The sequence below is a fragment of the Anopheles marshallii genome, chromosome 3 (assembly GCF_943734725.1).
Source record: "Anopheles marshallii chromosome 3, idAnoMarsDA_429_01, whole genome shotgun sequence".
Classification (NCBI taxonomy): domain Eukaryota; kingdom Metazoa; phylum Arthropoda; class Insecta; order Diptera; family Culicidae; genus Anopheles; species Anopheles marshallii.
In genome coordinates, this window is record NC_071327.1 from 66,198,412 (window position 1) to 66,214,246 (window position 15,835).

Consider the following 15,835-nt stretch of genomic DNA (forward strand, 5'->3'; position numbering starts at 1 on the left):
TTCGCGAATGTCATGAACGCATACCGGGGAATGTTTCTTTGCTTAAGCTCGGCTGTGTACATAGGCATGGAATCTGATTCGCTTTATGTTTTATAAGTTTCGGAAAACATACATACACTCAACTACACCGTGCTCATGAAACTGGCAATGTTTAGCACTGATCGCAGAAAGAGAAAACAAAAAACTTCCCCCAGCAACGCCGCTGGTGATCGTTCACGCCACCTCCAGGTGGATTCTGTTAATGATCTTTTCATTGCCCCACCTCGCCATGATCGACAAATCGCGCCCAAAATATTTGGAACCGATCGTGAACCGCGTAACCGTACCCGCTACCCGACAACGATTTCAGACAATATTGTATGCCTTTTATGTTACCATCTTCGGACCGTTCTAATTTCCTGCTGCCCTTTTCGTTTTTTTTTTCTTGCTGGCTCGCAAAATTAACGAGATACCCTGCAAGACCGGAAAAAAGCTTACCCCTATCCAAACGTCTATCAAACATCGCCATGAAGGTGGGTACGGTAAAGCGATGCAACAACATAAGCCGTGAATAAATAAATAAAAAATGTAAAGGCAAAAGGCAGCAAAAACAAAAAACCACACACCTACAATCGGTCGCATTGGATCGGTTTGCAGACGATCGCTTAAGCGTTTCGCACTTTGGGACGAACGCGGTCAAACTTATGAAGTTTAAATATAAAAAATCAAGCGTATTTAATGAGAATTAAAATATCTAGAAAAATAGCAATATTAAATGATCAATTAACATACGAACAAAACTAATTTATGTTTAGTTTTGCTCTTGATAAGTAATAAAAAAATAAGTTCAGCGGCATCATTTTAAAGCGATCATAGAGGCATTTGTTTCTGAAACTACTAAACACTTAAGGAGGCGCCCAGTAGTTGACTAAAATAAGCAGTGGTACATAGCAATTATATTATAATGGAGATTTTATTAAATAGGGAAACAAGAAAAGAATTTGTCATCGCATATGCTATACTTGTTATTTATTCTGCTGTGTTTATACCATAATCACTGACACCGCTCGTGTGCTAGTTTAATAATTTATTCATGGAGAGGCACAAATGAATTTTAATTAAAGTAGGTCACGAGCGCTGACAGTGATCAAGGTATCTTTCATGTCCTTTAGCACAAATTAAATCCTCAAAAATAGCTGTCATATAATTTTTGTCCATAATGTTCTCGAGGCAGCACCATAGTGCTTTCTAAAGAACGGCGTATACGTTGCAAACCATCACTATTATCTCGGTCGGTTTCGAATCTCCAAACCTGTATGCTGTTGACCGGCCAGAACCCTCCCTGTCCGAGGTAAAAGAGAAAATAAAATAAACAGTTGAAGAGCAAAAACGCGCATCGCTAATGCTGTTGGTGGTTTCGGTTTTTCGCCAATATGACCGGCGTTGTATACACACGTATGCGCGAATGCACAGCATAACGCGTGTATGGCTAACGCAAAAAAGCCAGCGAGAAACCGTCGAATGTATACGCATGTATGTGCTTCAAGCGCACAGAGACCTTCTCTAACCTATACTATCAACATTAAGCCAGCCTGTACATTCTTTCCACTGCAAATCTTCTCCGACGATTGCGCAAACGTGGTGCGCGGTTTGATTTGCCATTTTCCTTTTTCTCCCCTATGCTACTCGCAAGAACTTTACACGCTCACGTATGTGGGATGGGTTCGGGCGATACTTTCACCTATGCTACTGTACACAGGCGCAACCTAAAACAAGTAAGAAGAAATGATTTATGAGCTGATGCTGGTAACTTAACGATATGCCGTCAACCTGAACCAGACGTTCGGTTCAAGTAGAAAACATTATTTTTAAAAAAGTGCACCCTCCAAATACCGGTAACACCATATTATTATTTAAATACGTCCTCGTGGTTTTAATGGTTTCGCTAAATTTTATTACACCAGAAACTCTCCCAAAATACAATCTACGCCTCGTTGTTGCTTTCGCACAATTTTTATTTTCTGTTTTTCACCAAACAGGCCCCCGGTTCACCCGACTAGGGAACGGTCACTTTTTGATCGTTTTTGTTATACCGTACACAAATACAGAAAGTAATCAAATTCGCACCCGTATATGCATACATAATGAAGAGGGCTCAAAGACGAAAACGAACAGCAACACACAAAAAATAAACACACGAATGCACTTACAAAACGAATGGAACGAAAAAAAATGCCAAAATGTCAGTGTTTGTTAAAGAAATGGTGGGGGGCCACGGTGTGTCACATTTGCTTTTGGTAGTTTCGTTTGCTGTTGTTTTTTGTGTGTAGAACCAAATACAGCAGCAGAACGTTTGGGGGTGAATAAATTAAATAGGGCCGTAACAGAAGAATTTAGGAAAAACATTAAAGTACAGTTGAATGAAACCACGCACAAAACACTATAAAAGATCCACAGCAGCTAGTTGAGAGTGTTCCTTATATTTTCATATAACATTCATACAGCTTACGGTACATGTAGCGTTAACTTTCGTGTAATTGTAATTATTTACTCTCGCTTGCAAGCACTGACCTTCCTTCTTCTCCACCAACTCCTTCATTTACACAAATTCCACGGTGTACAAGCAATAAAGCCTTCTTTCGTCTGTTTTGTAACAATACACAACACGATCGGTTTGAGTAGATAGATAATAAATGGGAGAGCTTTTGAAGGAAGAAATGGTTAAACTAGCATCCATGGTGGTACTATTGGTTCCACGTTATTATCGACGGTAATAGTAATAGTAGTACCATCTTTAGGCAGGAATCTTAACCTTAGCTAGTTATGTGTATATATAAAGAGTAAACTAGTAACAAAAATGTGTGAGGCAGCAAGTTTTTTTTTCTGTAAAGAGATGTATATTTATGCTTTTGTTGCGCACCCTTGTTTCCTTTAGTATTCAAAAAATATGTTCTTTACTTTAGTTCACATGTATATCGCCGGACAAAGCAGAATCTTCCTCGCATTAAACATTGAAACTTTGCTTCAGATTGTGCCTGCTAGCAGACTTCTAGCAGTCGTTTATCGGTACGCTTCCAAAGTTCACTCTTGTATACTTTCGGCACATACCTTGCGTCGTTGTTTGTTTGTGTACGTTTGTCGAGAAACAAGCAAAACAAAACCAGGTTGTTCTTCACATCAATTTGATGATGTGCGTCCTAATCATTCATACTTCGCAGCACTTTCTTCATTACACTTAAGTTGCCAAGCTATTGAATAAGCGGGCAGTCTAATCTTATTGCGAAAAGTATGGATTTGCCAGCTGTGGTAGCATTTGCCCCACTATCAAATCCTATTACCAACCCTCTCGTAGACCATCTCGACTATCCTTAAGTAGATTTACTCTCGCACGTATTAGCATAATTCTGCAATGATACTTTTCCTTTCTACAACGCCAAACACTGGGTTACTAAACCGATAAATCCACTTTCCTCGTGTTTTTTCTCATAGCCGACACAAACATTTGTGCTTGTTCTAGGTGAAACCGTAAAGATACAGATTCATTCTGAGACTTTCACTGCACTGTGCGTAACGAAAGGGAAAAAAAAACTCGCGGGATGGTCCCAACAAAAGGTTTACATAAATTTTGGTATAACCACGGTAACAAACGTCAACTGCTTTGGAAGGTATCAATGGTGTTGGTTGGTGTAATACGATACGAACAAAAAAAAAACAACGAAAAAAGAAGGATATCTCGATTAATCGAAAACCTTAAAGTATAGTAACAAAAGTATATGAACACTACCACGTCGTCGTAGCCACCAAACGGTGAGGAAACACTATAATATTTAAAACATTCCCGGACGATCCTGTTCCTTGTTGCCAGATTTTTCGAAGAACATGTAGTCCTGAAAGAGAAAAAAGAGAGCATTGCATGAGCACCGTTCTGATGACACTAGTGGGATCGTGTGCTGAAACCTTACAATTAAAAACAGTGCTCCCAGCAGGGTTGCCTTCACCCTAACATCGAGATCCATAGGGAAGTTAATACCGAAATGATCTGCATCGGTAAACAATTCTCGGCCCAGTCCGGACCATTGTTTGCTAATCTTGCCCACCTGTGTCCCGTTGGTGGAAAGTACCTAAAATAAAACGAATAAAGGTTCGCATTACTTCCATTTTAGACACCACTTCAACCAAACAAAACTCACCTCAAACTCAACATCACCACAGATGCTGAATGTGCAGAATGGTCCGGAAATCTTTAGCACCGTATCACCGTTCTGATCCTTAATGCTGAACTGGGGCGTTAGGATCGACCAGTCCTGCTCGACGTACCCGATCACATTCCCGGGCGGTGCGGTAACCTCCATCGTCTGCAAACAGCACGGGTACCAACAGGAGCTGCAACGCAGCGGACGATTAAAGTGCAGCACCTCGTTCTGGAACGTGTCAAGGACCTTCATGTCGAAGGCACGTGCAGCACCGCAGCACATCCGGTTGCAGCAGCCCGTGTCCTCCATCGCCCAGTACACTTTCTGGCCGAGCGTATTCTTGATCGTGTACTTGTTGGCCGTCTCGAAGCCGGTGAAGGCCTCCAGCAACTCCACCTTCTGGTGCACGAGCAGCTGATCAATGGCAGTAAGGTATTCCAAGCCGGGTGGACAGTTCGGTATCCCTTGCGGAATAGGCATCCAACCACCTGGATGAAGGAGAGGGTAAAGAAGTGATAACCACGTTGTAAATAGACTTGCATATTCAGTTCTTGTTGAAATGGAACTAGTTATGTCAACCCACATTTTCTTTTCAACAATTCTGGTGGTGTAGGGAACAACCATGAACCTTATCTGCGTTCAATTGCACAACTAATTTTAATTAGTTTTAAGCATGTTAAACGTTACTGAAGTAATCAATGCGATAAGAGTACGGTCCTAGCTCTTGCTAGGCTAGACGAAATCAAAATTAAGTTACAGAATGAGGAAACAAATTTAATGAGAACTTTTAGAAAATTACTGTAGTAAGAATTACTGTACTTTTAAAACTTTTACTTTTTAAAATTTCATCTATTTTCCATGCATCTCAAAGTGTGAAGAAAGATCCTAAAATCGGTGAGGATCTCAATCACCACACAAACAAATTTAAACGATATTAAAACTCACTGCGATGTCTGGAGATTGCTAACATATAATATCTATACTCATATAATATATAATATGAGAGATTATAATTTGAAAACACATTTTGAGGTTGCAACCCACTTCCCTTGGATTTCAATACATCGCAAAGCAGAATATCCACCAAATGACCCATTCGGAACATTTCCGGATGGACATAAAAAGCGTTGCTTCGTTCACATTTACCTTCGGTTGATAAGATAAAACCCTCTTCAAACCAGCCCAAACCATCACACATGTAACCAACCTGCGCTCTTCATCCGTTATCAAATGTTCGTAACCCTTCGCTTTGGCCGACTTCCGGACGCCCGGTATAAACCGCAGCATCCGACGTATGGACGCTTTGCCCTGGCGTATGTGTAACTTTCGGCCAAGATCAAACATTTTCTCCTCCACGAAACATAACAAAAAGCGGGCACGATCGTAATGGGACCGTGATCTCTCACGATCACAATCCACCGCACCCTGCGTCGTACTATCCGGACCACTTCCTTCATCCATTCCCGATGCACTTTCCGCAACACTAACTATTGAACCAAAATTCGAAATCATCGGACGGCGAATGACGCGTTCGTCCGGATTAATTTGCACCGTTTTCCGAACCATCCTTTCGAATAAGACGATCACTGTACGGTCACCGATCACAAATGAACCTAAACCTTACACTTCACGCACAGCAATGAGTTTGCCCTTCTTGTACGGCAACGGAACAGAGCTCGGTGAGACCTGCTCTGCCACACACAATTGGATTTAATTTAACCTTATCATTTCCTATTAGTCCACTCGTACGGTAATCCCTGCATGGCGCTCATCTACATGCGAGTGCGAGGATGCTATTCTCTTGACCAACAGCGATACACAACCGCACACACTCGCGATGCGTTCTGTGCGCAGCCACCTCGGACGTATCGTTTGCAGTGACGGATTCTGGAACTAGTCTGAGTTCTCGTTCCGTCAAAGATTCCATTTTATTGTACTACAGCCGCGATAAGCACAGCGCCGTGTTGATATCACAATTTAAATAAGGTTACCCCTTATTCTGGGGACTCTGTATACCGCCACTGGAACGAATTTTCTGAGCTAAGTCTTGAAGTACGTGGTAGAACAAATACATTGCTACCTCTCCGCTGGGAGACGGACAAATAGTGATTACTGTTCGAACCTTTACTTGCGGCCCGAAGAACTGGCCATCTTGCTGCAAAGAATGCAACCGATAGTCCAATATGCATTCCTTCTAACCAATCAACGAATGCAGTAAAGGCCAAAGAATATGAGATAGTGAAACAACGGGACGTTCAAGAGTCTTCGGCATTGTAACAGAAGATGATGAAGAGTTATTGAACTGCACAGCGGTGGTGGACTTCTTACTGTAGTCAATCATGTTCGTCGAAGGTCGTATCGAAGGGTTAACAACATGCTGCAATCGTCCAGCGCTCTTCGTAACGTATACTCCGTTAGGTAGGTAACTGATAAGCGACTCTGAGCTGGTTCGCTTGATAGGGATTGTGCTATTGTTGTATGATGCACAACAAACTGTCATCTCTATTTCTAGTTTAACGATTTACTAAACCATATCTGTCATAGAATGGCTTATCAAACTCATCTTTACCATGAAGTTGAACATAGACTATCCTAGCGATAGACTACCTTCGGTATACTAGACGAACCTCGGGACACCGGGTCAGTTGAGTACTTTAATATGAATTCTAATAAATCTGTTCAGCTAATATTTGTAATTCAAGGACTGTGCCTAGTTAAATTATTTTGCATGACGATCGTTCTTTTGGAATAAACAAGAAAAAAACATGAGAGCTTTTATCACAACAAACTAGTCTAGTATCTACACGTATAACTGAGGTGACAAGGTCATTCATAAGATTATTACCCAAGTATTATTCTCAGTACACCCGCTGGAAAAGTATTATCTCATTATCAATATGCGTTTCTTATCATCCTATTATCTCACTAAGCTCTTGCACAACTTCAAACCCTCTATCAATATCGCTTTTGGTTTGAAGATAAGTTTGTACTGCTCTTGGGTTGACATCTTATCAACAACCGCCTCTTCCGGTTGGGTGCGTTTGCTGGAAAATGTACCGGAAAATACGTCATCCATTATCCGAATGCAACAGTTACACAATCGGTTCACGGTGTAATTAATGTTGTTCCTGCCTCGTGCAACAGGCCGGGCATTCATGCGCTGCACGAAAGGTGACGACGAATATCGCAATGGAAAGAGAACCACTTTTCGATGGTGGGCGAGACAGCTGGTCATGAACTATGCATGTGACACGAAACGTACATGTGTCCCGAATGGAATGTTTACACTCATAGTGTACTTATCAATCAAACCGCATGGAAAACTTAGAGTCAACAGTGTGCTGAACCGTTGTGTGATTGTTTGTCGTCAGGGTTAGGTTGATCAAACTGACTGTTCGTGCCCTGTGCGTGTTTCTTACCTGGAACCGGTTGTCCCATTACTGGCGGTGGATGGCCAGGCATGCCTGGCTGAATCATGACGGGCTGGTAACCGCCCCCGTACGGTTGATTCGGTGCATACATTTGTTGTGGCTGTGCGTATCCCTGCCCTGCCGGCGGATATGGAGAGCCCTGAAAGCGATTAAACCAATTAGACCACTGCATGCCCATTCGATGGGAAGCTTTATAATGCGGCAAGTTTTAAATAGATTAAACGAAAATGTACAATTACCCAATAGCCCGGCTGTGGACTTTGCTGGTGCGAAGAACAAAAGAATAGTAAAAACCCAAATACCACAACATCGAAGCCAACGTGGTTGAGAAATGAACATCCGACACCGATAAGAAACAGAAAATAAAGAATATATTATACCATAAAAAGCGACTAAGACTAAACAAAACGAGATATCGAAGGCGGATAATATTCGATTTCTCATAGAAACCATGAGCAATTGTGACGACCCCTACAGTCTTTTCTAATCCAAACATCAAACAAACACTCAAAACAATCAGCACCATTAGATGTGCAAAAATTTCAACTGCAAGCTATACACAGGTAGATAAAGGTAATGTAGAAAGGAAAAGGATTTAGCAACATTATCGTTATCACAGTCAATCCCGTATTGCAACGATATTGCACAAACTGCAGATAAGACACACAATTGTTCGTAGCAATTGAGAAACGATACCGATCAGTCGGTAGGGTTGTGTAATAAGATCGAAAAACCCGAACATTGGACACATCATTGTGTGCGCCGAAAGATGAACACTAAGCGCAAAGTATTGTTTACAGACGTTTGGACAAAAATATTTACATGCCGGTACGGCCACATGAACAACGCTGATCATGAACAAATACAACAAATTAAAGGAGAAAAAAACTGTTACAAACACATAAAGCACTTTAAGGAAGGATAAAACACAACATACATGTACTATAAACGATATCAACTTTAACTTTATCATATAACGTTTTAATTTATTTTTCATTTTCCGATAACACTAGACTTCCTACCCTATTTTCTTACCTCATTTTTATTGTTATATTCCATAATGCTAATACGCGATCAACCCCTCACTTCCCGGCACGCAAAACTCTCCACCAGATAGACCACCAATGAGCGGAAAACGACAATATACAACCGTTCAATATGAGGTGACAAATGTAACTAAACGCGATAGTCGATAAAACACATCGACACATCGAAAAAAAAAAAGCTCCGAATGGTGTTCTCTTCATGCTTTCGCTTTGCCACATGGCCAGCAGCGGAAATGTTCTTATCGTGAATTAGTCTCCGCTCGTGGGCGCGGACTAACATACAGGCAGACAGCGAATGTTTACGGATCGTGACGGGTGTACTTTAATAGCAGGTCCCAACACATGCACCACACGCTGATGTTGTGCTGCCAAATAATTACTAATACGAATGGCGACCACCGTAGCACGTCGGGCTGGGCGTCTGATAGTGTTCGGGCAATCAGCATCATCATTGTAAGAAGTATGATTCATCACTATACAAGTGTTTTTTTTTTGTACACACCAATTCAACTGTGTGCAATCTCCGTCAATAAACAAACTCTTACTACTGATATCAGTACACAGAGCGCCACTAATCGTTCTTAATTTTCTATCTGGTGCAAATCTGGTTGAAACGATCATAGTACAACTACTTTAAACAAAGTGAACAATTTACTAATTGTTTTTCTCTTCTCTCTAATGTACAACTGCTACTGATAATATAAAGTTTATATACAATGTAAAGCTCAATTCATGCTCAAAAAAGTGATCAAATGCCATAATCCATTGTTGATTATTTGGCTATGTAAGCTATCGACGTTCTACCATTTACTCTCGGGGAATACCCTACTCAATTTCAACGAAACCGAGCTTCCGATCGAGTACAATCAGCGCATCTCATTACGATGGACACCCACGTATGCTGACCATTCGCTGATTCACTCATTTGTTTATTTCACCCTTTGTACACCGCAGTTAGTCATTAGTCAGAACCGTAAGTACACCACACATGCGAAAAAACTTATCAGTTCACTAGAACGCACACAAAGTACAACAAAAAATAGCATTAATAACTATTTCTAATAGCTATCGTTTTAATTACTTGGTGTAGATTAAAGCTAAAAATACAAAAAAAATCCATTGAAAAGCCAAGAAAACTAGCAACAAAAGTCAAACTACCAATCGATCGAATGAATGAATTTTCAACTTACCGTCCCCGGTGGAGGATACGGTGCTGGAGGATAACCACCTGCCGGTTGTGGATATCCCGACTGATCCGAATACCCTTGGTACTGTGGTGCGTACGGTGCGTACGGAGCTTGTGGTTGCTGCTGTGGATTCATGCCGGCTTTTACCTTATTTCGTGGAGTGGCAAAACAAATTTAAGCTCCGAAACTTTAAGTGTACTGGTTGAAAACTGCAAAAATGTAAGGAGAAGATACGAACAATTAGTGCACAAGATAAAACAATCGGTAAACAAACCACAGCAGCAATATAACCCCGATAAGCCTGTGCTGTGCATAGCTCCGACTGCGAATTATCTTGGTAGCATTTGGTCGACAAATTTTGATAAGCTTGGTTTAAAATTTTGTTTCAATTAAGCTCACAACGAAAAAAATCCGTTTAACGTTTTCAAATTTCCGTCTTAATTAATTAACTAATACACTTTAATTGATTCTCAATAAATTGCAAAAAACAAATTTACATTTCAATTGGTCATTTGATTGATAACCTCTACGAGCTCTTGTTTATGAGCAAGCCCACAGTCAACTCCCTAATTTCATGCCCCCACCGGTAGCCAAAACCTTGTTGTCACCATGGCCCTGAACTGGACGAATTATGTATCGATCCAAGTCGCTGTCCTCCCAACCACACACAGAACTATCCAACTACGCTTCTATGGTCGACCCAAACGGAATTCGTTCCCATTCAATTCATCTCAACCGGCTCGGACCGGCAAAGGCGAAAGTGAACATAAACCGTGTCTCGTTTGCAGTTTGGGCCGCCAGTTTGGCGTCGATGTCGTCTTACGTCATCTGACTGGCGAACAGGAAGGGGAGGGGGCGGGGAGATACTTTTGGTGTGTGCGTGCCATTGTGGCGTGTGTCTAGCGTGGTTAGATAGAACCACACGCACCAAAACAACAGTTGCATGTATATATACTTCTGGGCTGTTTGGTTATGAGGTACGCTCTCTTCTACCTCACCCACCCAGCAACACACGCTGCGCGTCTGTGGGTGTGAAAAGCCTTTGGGGGGTTAGTTTCCACTTAGAATTAACCTTCGACACGCACATCGGTCTCGCGCGCTTTTTATGCCAGCGGGAAGGCTACACGTTCTTCCATTGCAAGCTGAAAGCGGGGAGCATTTTGGCTGAACATTAGGGGTCGAGGTAAACCATTTGGCGCTATTAAACAGTAGTGCTGGGATTAGCGCACCCTTCATGTTTCGTCCAGAGTGATTGAAATGTGTGTTACCTACAATAAGGAACAAAATTAATTTTATTGAAACAAACATTCACAGACAGTTCGGTAAATAGAATGCTGGGCTGGTGGTGCATTAATTTTGCGAAAAGCATTGAATTTGATTTGAAATTCGATTTTCGCTAAGAAATTGCATCCAGCACAACAATGAACCGTACTGTTTATTCGTCGCATGTAACTGAATCTAATGGTGGCCAACAATCAACGCCCCTTCCAACATGCGCACTTCCACCCAACTTCCCAAAAGGGAGAAAGCAGATCATCTTACGATAAGGAATTTCACCAACACACAAACCAATACTCCGGTGGACATACCGGGCTTCCCCCTTAACTACCACACACCAGTTGAACGCCTTGGTTTGGTTGGTGGTATCTACATTCCGTGACATTGCTTTGCTTTTACGGCACACACATTTCGTCACACACATGTTGGAATTAGTGGAGAGAAGGAAGTGAAAGTGACACTTTTCTTCGTGACTGCGTGTGAATGGAGCGCGGTAGGACTGATCGAAAATGTATTACACATTATTTTCAAAATTGTTTATAAACATTAATCTCCTAAACTAATGATGCTTCAACTGCTGATTGTTTTCCATATTAGATTGATTTCTAAATCAAACAATCAAATTCTTCTCACAATCGTGTTGACCATGGATGCAATATTCGTGACGATTAAATAAACAGCACGTTCAGCACATCATATTTAATTTACGCATTTCACGCCACAAATCTAAAACTGAGTCAGCAGAAATGTTTCCGCTCTTCGTGTATGGAAGCACACAGCGTATGCTGATGAAACTCGAGCTTCCAGAGAAAATATAAACAAGATACGAAGCGGCGGCAGCGGTATGCGTTGCAGCTGCTTTTGATTTTGACCAAGATTCCAACAAGAAAGAGAAGAAGAACGAATTGTATAGCTGAGTCAACTGGCTCGACGCAATGCAATCCGGATTCCAGGAAATTTTTCTCGTTTCAAGTGCTTCCTTCATATCGCTTCTATTGGACTCGTTGTCGCCTGTTTAGTTACAGTGACTTTCTGCTCTAAAATTGAACCAAAAAGACAACAGCTCAAGAGTAAGTGTCCACGTTACTGCATCCCTCTTTAACGCAGTTGGTGTAATTTCACACTTTCGAAGGCCACCCCCTTCGCTAGCTTCTAGTTAGCGCCGTACGCACTCCTCGCAAGATTTGTGCAAAGGGGGCAACAGAAAGCACCACCACCATTTTAACGGCGTTTCGTCCGATTTACGTTGTATTTTTAGCTCCGAAACAGGGAAACACAAATAGGAGAAACCTACAATTGAAAACGGAACTGTTTTTTCCCTACCCAACCACCCAATCCCTCGGGAGATATATTTAACATACAAAAATCACCATATTCACCTTAAATGCAATCTTTTACGAACGTTTTATCGGCAATAGCCGGGTAGTATGTATGGCACACTGAAAACACAACGATCCAATTCACAGGAAGACGGCGATAACGACAGCTCAGAGAAATGGTTAACTTTCCGATGCATTAACTGCAGTAGCTTGACGCACATACGCACACTCACAGCCGGACGGTAATGTTTTTGCAACCCGGGAGCGGAAACACTGCAACCAAATGCAGCTCACATCCGATAAGTACGATCACGATACGCTGGCCATGTGCACTCGGTGCGAGAGAAACAAACAATTTAACGAGAAAATCCACGCCAAATTTAGGTAAACATTGGTGCCGGGCAGGGTTCGTTGCAAAGCCACTCGCAGATCGAATGAGTCTATAACCTGGCGTTGAAGCCTTTCCTTTGTGAAAATGATGTGTCTGTTCTGTGGTTTTTGAGTGTGTGTGTGCGTTTTCATTGCTTTATTTAATTGCACCGTTGTACTTCTGATGCTAGTACGAAATACATCCATTATGTAGTTCACGAAACTAAAGATGAGCTACATTTATCAGGAAAAAGGTAATCATTTTGTGGAAAGATTGTGAAAATATTTTACCTTTAATTCTTTTATTTTGATCTCTTTACTGTTACAGATAGCTTCGGAATGTGTAAACGTTTGATGTTTAGGACTTTATTTATTTAATTTACAGGAACCTCTTTGCTAGTGGCGCATGTCACAGCCACATGTCGTTGGCTAAATGCGCTCCAACGGATCTAAAAAAGCATCCTTAACATCCAAAATTCAATAAATTTCTCAATCTATCTCTATTCAACGCAAACGCAAATGGTACTGATATCTGTTGGTAAATATTGGCAAATTTTTATTTAAATCTTTCACGGCATGTCACTATCAGATTCGTACACCCGAATCAAGCACATTTGATTATCGTCACCCGCAGTGTATTTACGAAAGTAAACACACGAACAAAAAAAAACTCTTTAAAACAGATAAGAGCTGGATCGGATACACTGAGACAGAACAGTAATTGGAAAAAATATTTCAAAGTTAAATTTACGATATTCGAACGGATCGCGCTTTCCGTACTTTTGCAACTTTACACAATTGGGCAAATCTTTTCCTTAAGCTGCGAACCGGCAAATCACACCCAACCCGCACGCGAATGATGCACCGATGTAGAGAGACTCGACCGCAGAGACTTACATTACTTACACAACTTACAAACTAAATGAACTAAAAACGAAAACTATATCAATTACCGGCTCGCTAGCCTGGTACGCTGCTTACAATCTAAGGTGTGCATGGTAAAATGTTTGATACAAGAACGAAAAAGAGAAGCAATGCTAAGAGAAGCCAAGGCCGACAAGCAAACCCGTGTAAGATAACAAGGGGACTCGGGCTTTAAAACCCTTTCATGAATGGTTTGGCGGTTGGAGCGAAGAGAATCAGCGCTGTTGATACACTTGCTGCGGCGCATTATAGTAAACAGTACATATTCAAAAACAAATGGCAAACACATGATACTTATTTACTTCGCAACAAGCACTGCCCACACTAAGCTGACTCCAAGCGTAAAAGCTATAGTTGGTAATTGGAACATAGTCGATGTTAAAAATGAGAATTATACAAAAGTGTGCAAATGGTGGTCGAATACGCCACACACCGTCGTACACGAGGATGGTTGTTCTTTTTTTAATTCGCTATATAAAACGATAAGCAAAAAGTGCAAAAATCAACGCAAAAGACGCTATCCTAACAAGTAAGCTATTATCAAGTGTGTAGCTTTCAGCAGGTGATGATGGTTTTTTTGTGGAAACCATTTTGGCGATACGACGATAGTTACATACTATAAACTTTACACTGCTAGCTTTAGTCCTAAGTTTAACAAGATTTGTTCGAACGGTACATGGTGACCAGGAAATCTCAAAAACGTCCAGTGTGTTCACTATTCTTTTGGCATTTACAAATCTCACAGTTGAGCATGAAAAGTAGGATTTGCTTGTGCGTAACTGAATCTCTGCATGTGTGTGTTGCTTTTGTAAGCAATTATACCCCGGTAGACGAAAGGTACGAACTAAAAAGCTTAAAAACTAGAGGGCGTATTCGTCACCATCGGCAAATAATTGCTCTGTTTGTTCTCGCTCAAGTGGATTTACACCGTTTCTACTCGTTTTGGTTTGCACATGTGCTGTGTGTATCGTAGGCCTCGGTCCAATCGAGATTATTGCCCAGACCGGACATGTTTGTAGAGTCGGGGGAACTTTGTGTATTAAAGGTAAAACGTTTTGAGGAATTCCAATTGGATATGGTGTATTGTGCAACAGGCCCACAGGATCTGCAGTAGTAGTAAGGTATGTGTCTTACTGTTACACACAAATCCCAAACGCAAGGCCGGAAAGAACTTGACTACAGTTGTCTATCGCCTCGTACGGGAACGTTACAAACAGATTATTTAGCATCACCAGTACTGGATGTTAAGGTGCGGGAGCTGGTCAATGGGTTATATGGCGGTACCGAGTCTGCACACATGCTCCACAATGCAAGATCATCTTCAATCACATCCAACCACTACACAAAAGCTCACCATCCTGTACATACACACACACACACACAAACACACACATACAAAGAGCTGCTTTATACACTCCGTATTTCATGTCTTCTTTGTTTCAGAGTCGGGACGATTAAACAAAAATACGAATTTCAGTCCGGGATAATGTTACAACGAAACGATAGGCTAAAACACTCACTCGAAGCAAAATAAAAATAGTGCCTAGCAGTAGTTGTCATGTACGCGGTCCTTCGAAACCGTAGCATTCCTTCCATCGATCGTTCCCAACACAACGAAAAACCCTGCCCCCCCTCTCAATCTTTGTTCCATGCGCCCGGTACGTATGTCTCAGTCTTCAGTACGCTCCTCCATTACCGTCCGCTGTTTTTTTTTCACACGTACATCCCCCCCCACACACACACACACATACAGAAGCAAGAAAAAGGATTGTCTTCGTTTGTCCTTGTTCGGTTTGTGAGTTGTGTGTATGTGTGTGTGTGTGTGTGGAGTCTTTTTTTTTATGCCTCGATCTTGCGATTTGGATTTGCGTGTCCCAGAGTTCCGGTGGAGTAGTTCTGCTTTCTAACGTGTCTTCACAACTCGCCAGTACCCAACGTACGTACGCTCCGTTCTCTTACAGTCCTACTACGTTCTTCTTCATCAGTTCCGTTACTATATCGGTCTCAACATATCAGTACGGGTCGCAGTTCTGTGTCCAAAAAGCGTGCAGAGTTCAATTTTCAACCTGCCGGTAGCTTCACTCAGTATCGCTTCTTCCATCACGTCCC

The 15,835-nt window shown here is 41.6% G+C and overlaps 1 protein-coding gene across 1 annotated transcript; it reads right to left on the reverse strand.

Moving 5' to 3' along the window:
• Positions 1-3,806: 3,806 nt before the first annotated feature.
• Positions 3,807-9,971, reverse strand: LOC128716398 (phospholipid scramblase 2). Its single transcript, XM_053811318.1, has 6 exons — positions 9,840-9,971; positions 7,843-7,866; positions 7,592-7,742; positions 4,170-4,660; positions 3,942-4,100; positions 3,807-3,866 (listed from the first exon to the last, which is right to left on the reverse strand). The coding sequence occupies exons 1-6, from the start codon at positions 9,969-9,971 to the stop codon at positions 3,807-3,809; spliced, it is 1,017 nt and encodes a 338-aa protein (XP_053667293.1).
• Between the last annotated feature and the right edge of the window lie 5,864 nt (positions 9,972-15,835).

Bases quoted from the DNA above. Each gene is read 5' to 3' on its own strand.
- LOC128716398 (XM_053811318.1), bottom strand. From the start codon at position 9,971: ATGAATCCACAGCAGCAACCACAAGCTCCGTACGCACCGTACGCACCA. The intron at 4,661-7,591 runs GTAAGAAACACG...TCCTTCATCCAG, and splicing joins AATGGGACAACCGGTTCCAG to GTGGTTGGATGCCTATTCCG. The intron at 3,867-3,941 runs GTAAGGTTTCAG...TTTCTCTTTCAG, and splicing joins TGGGAGCACTGTTTTTAATT to GACTACATGTTCTTCGAAAA.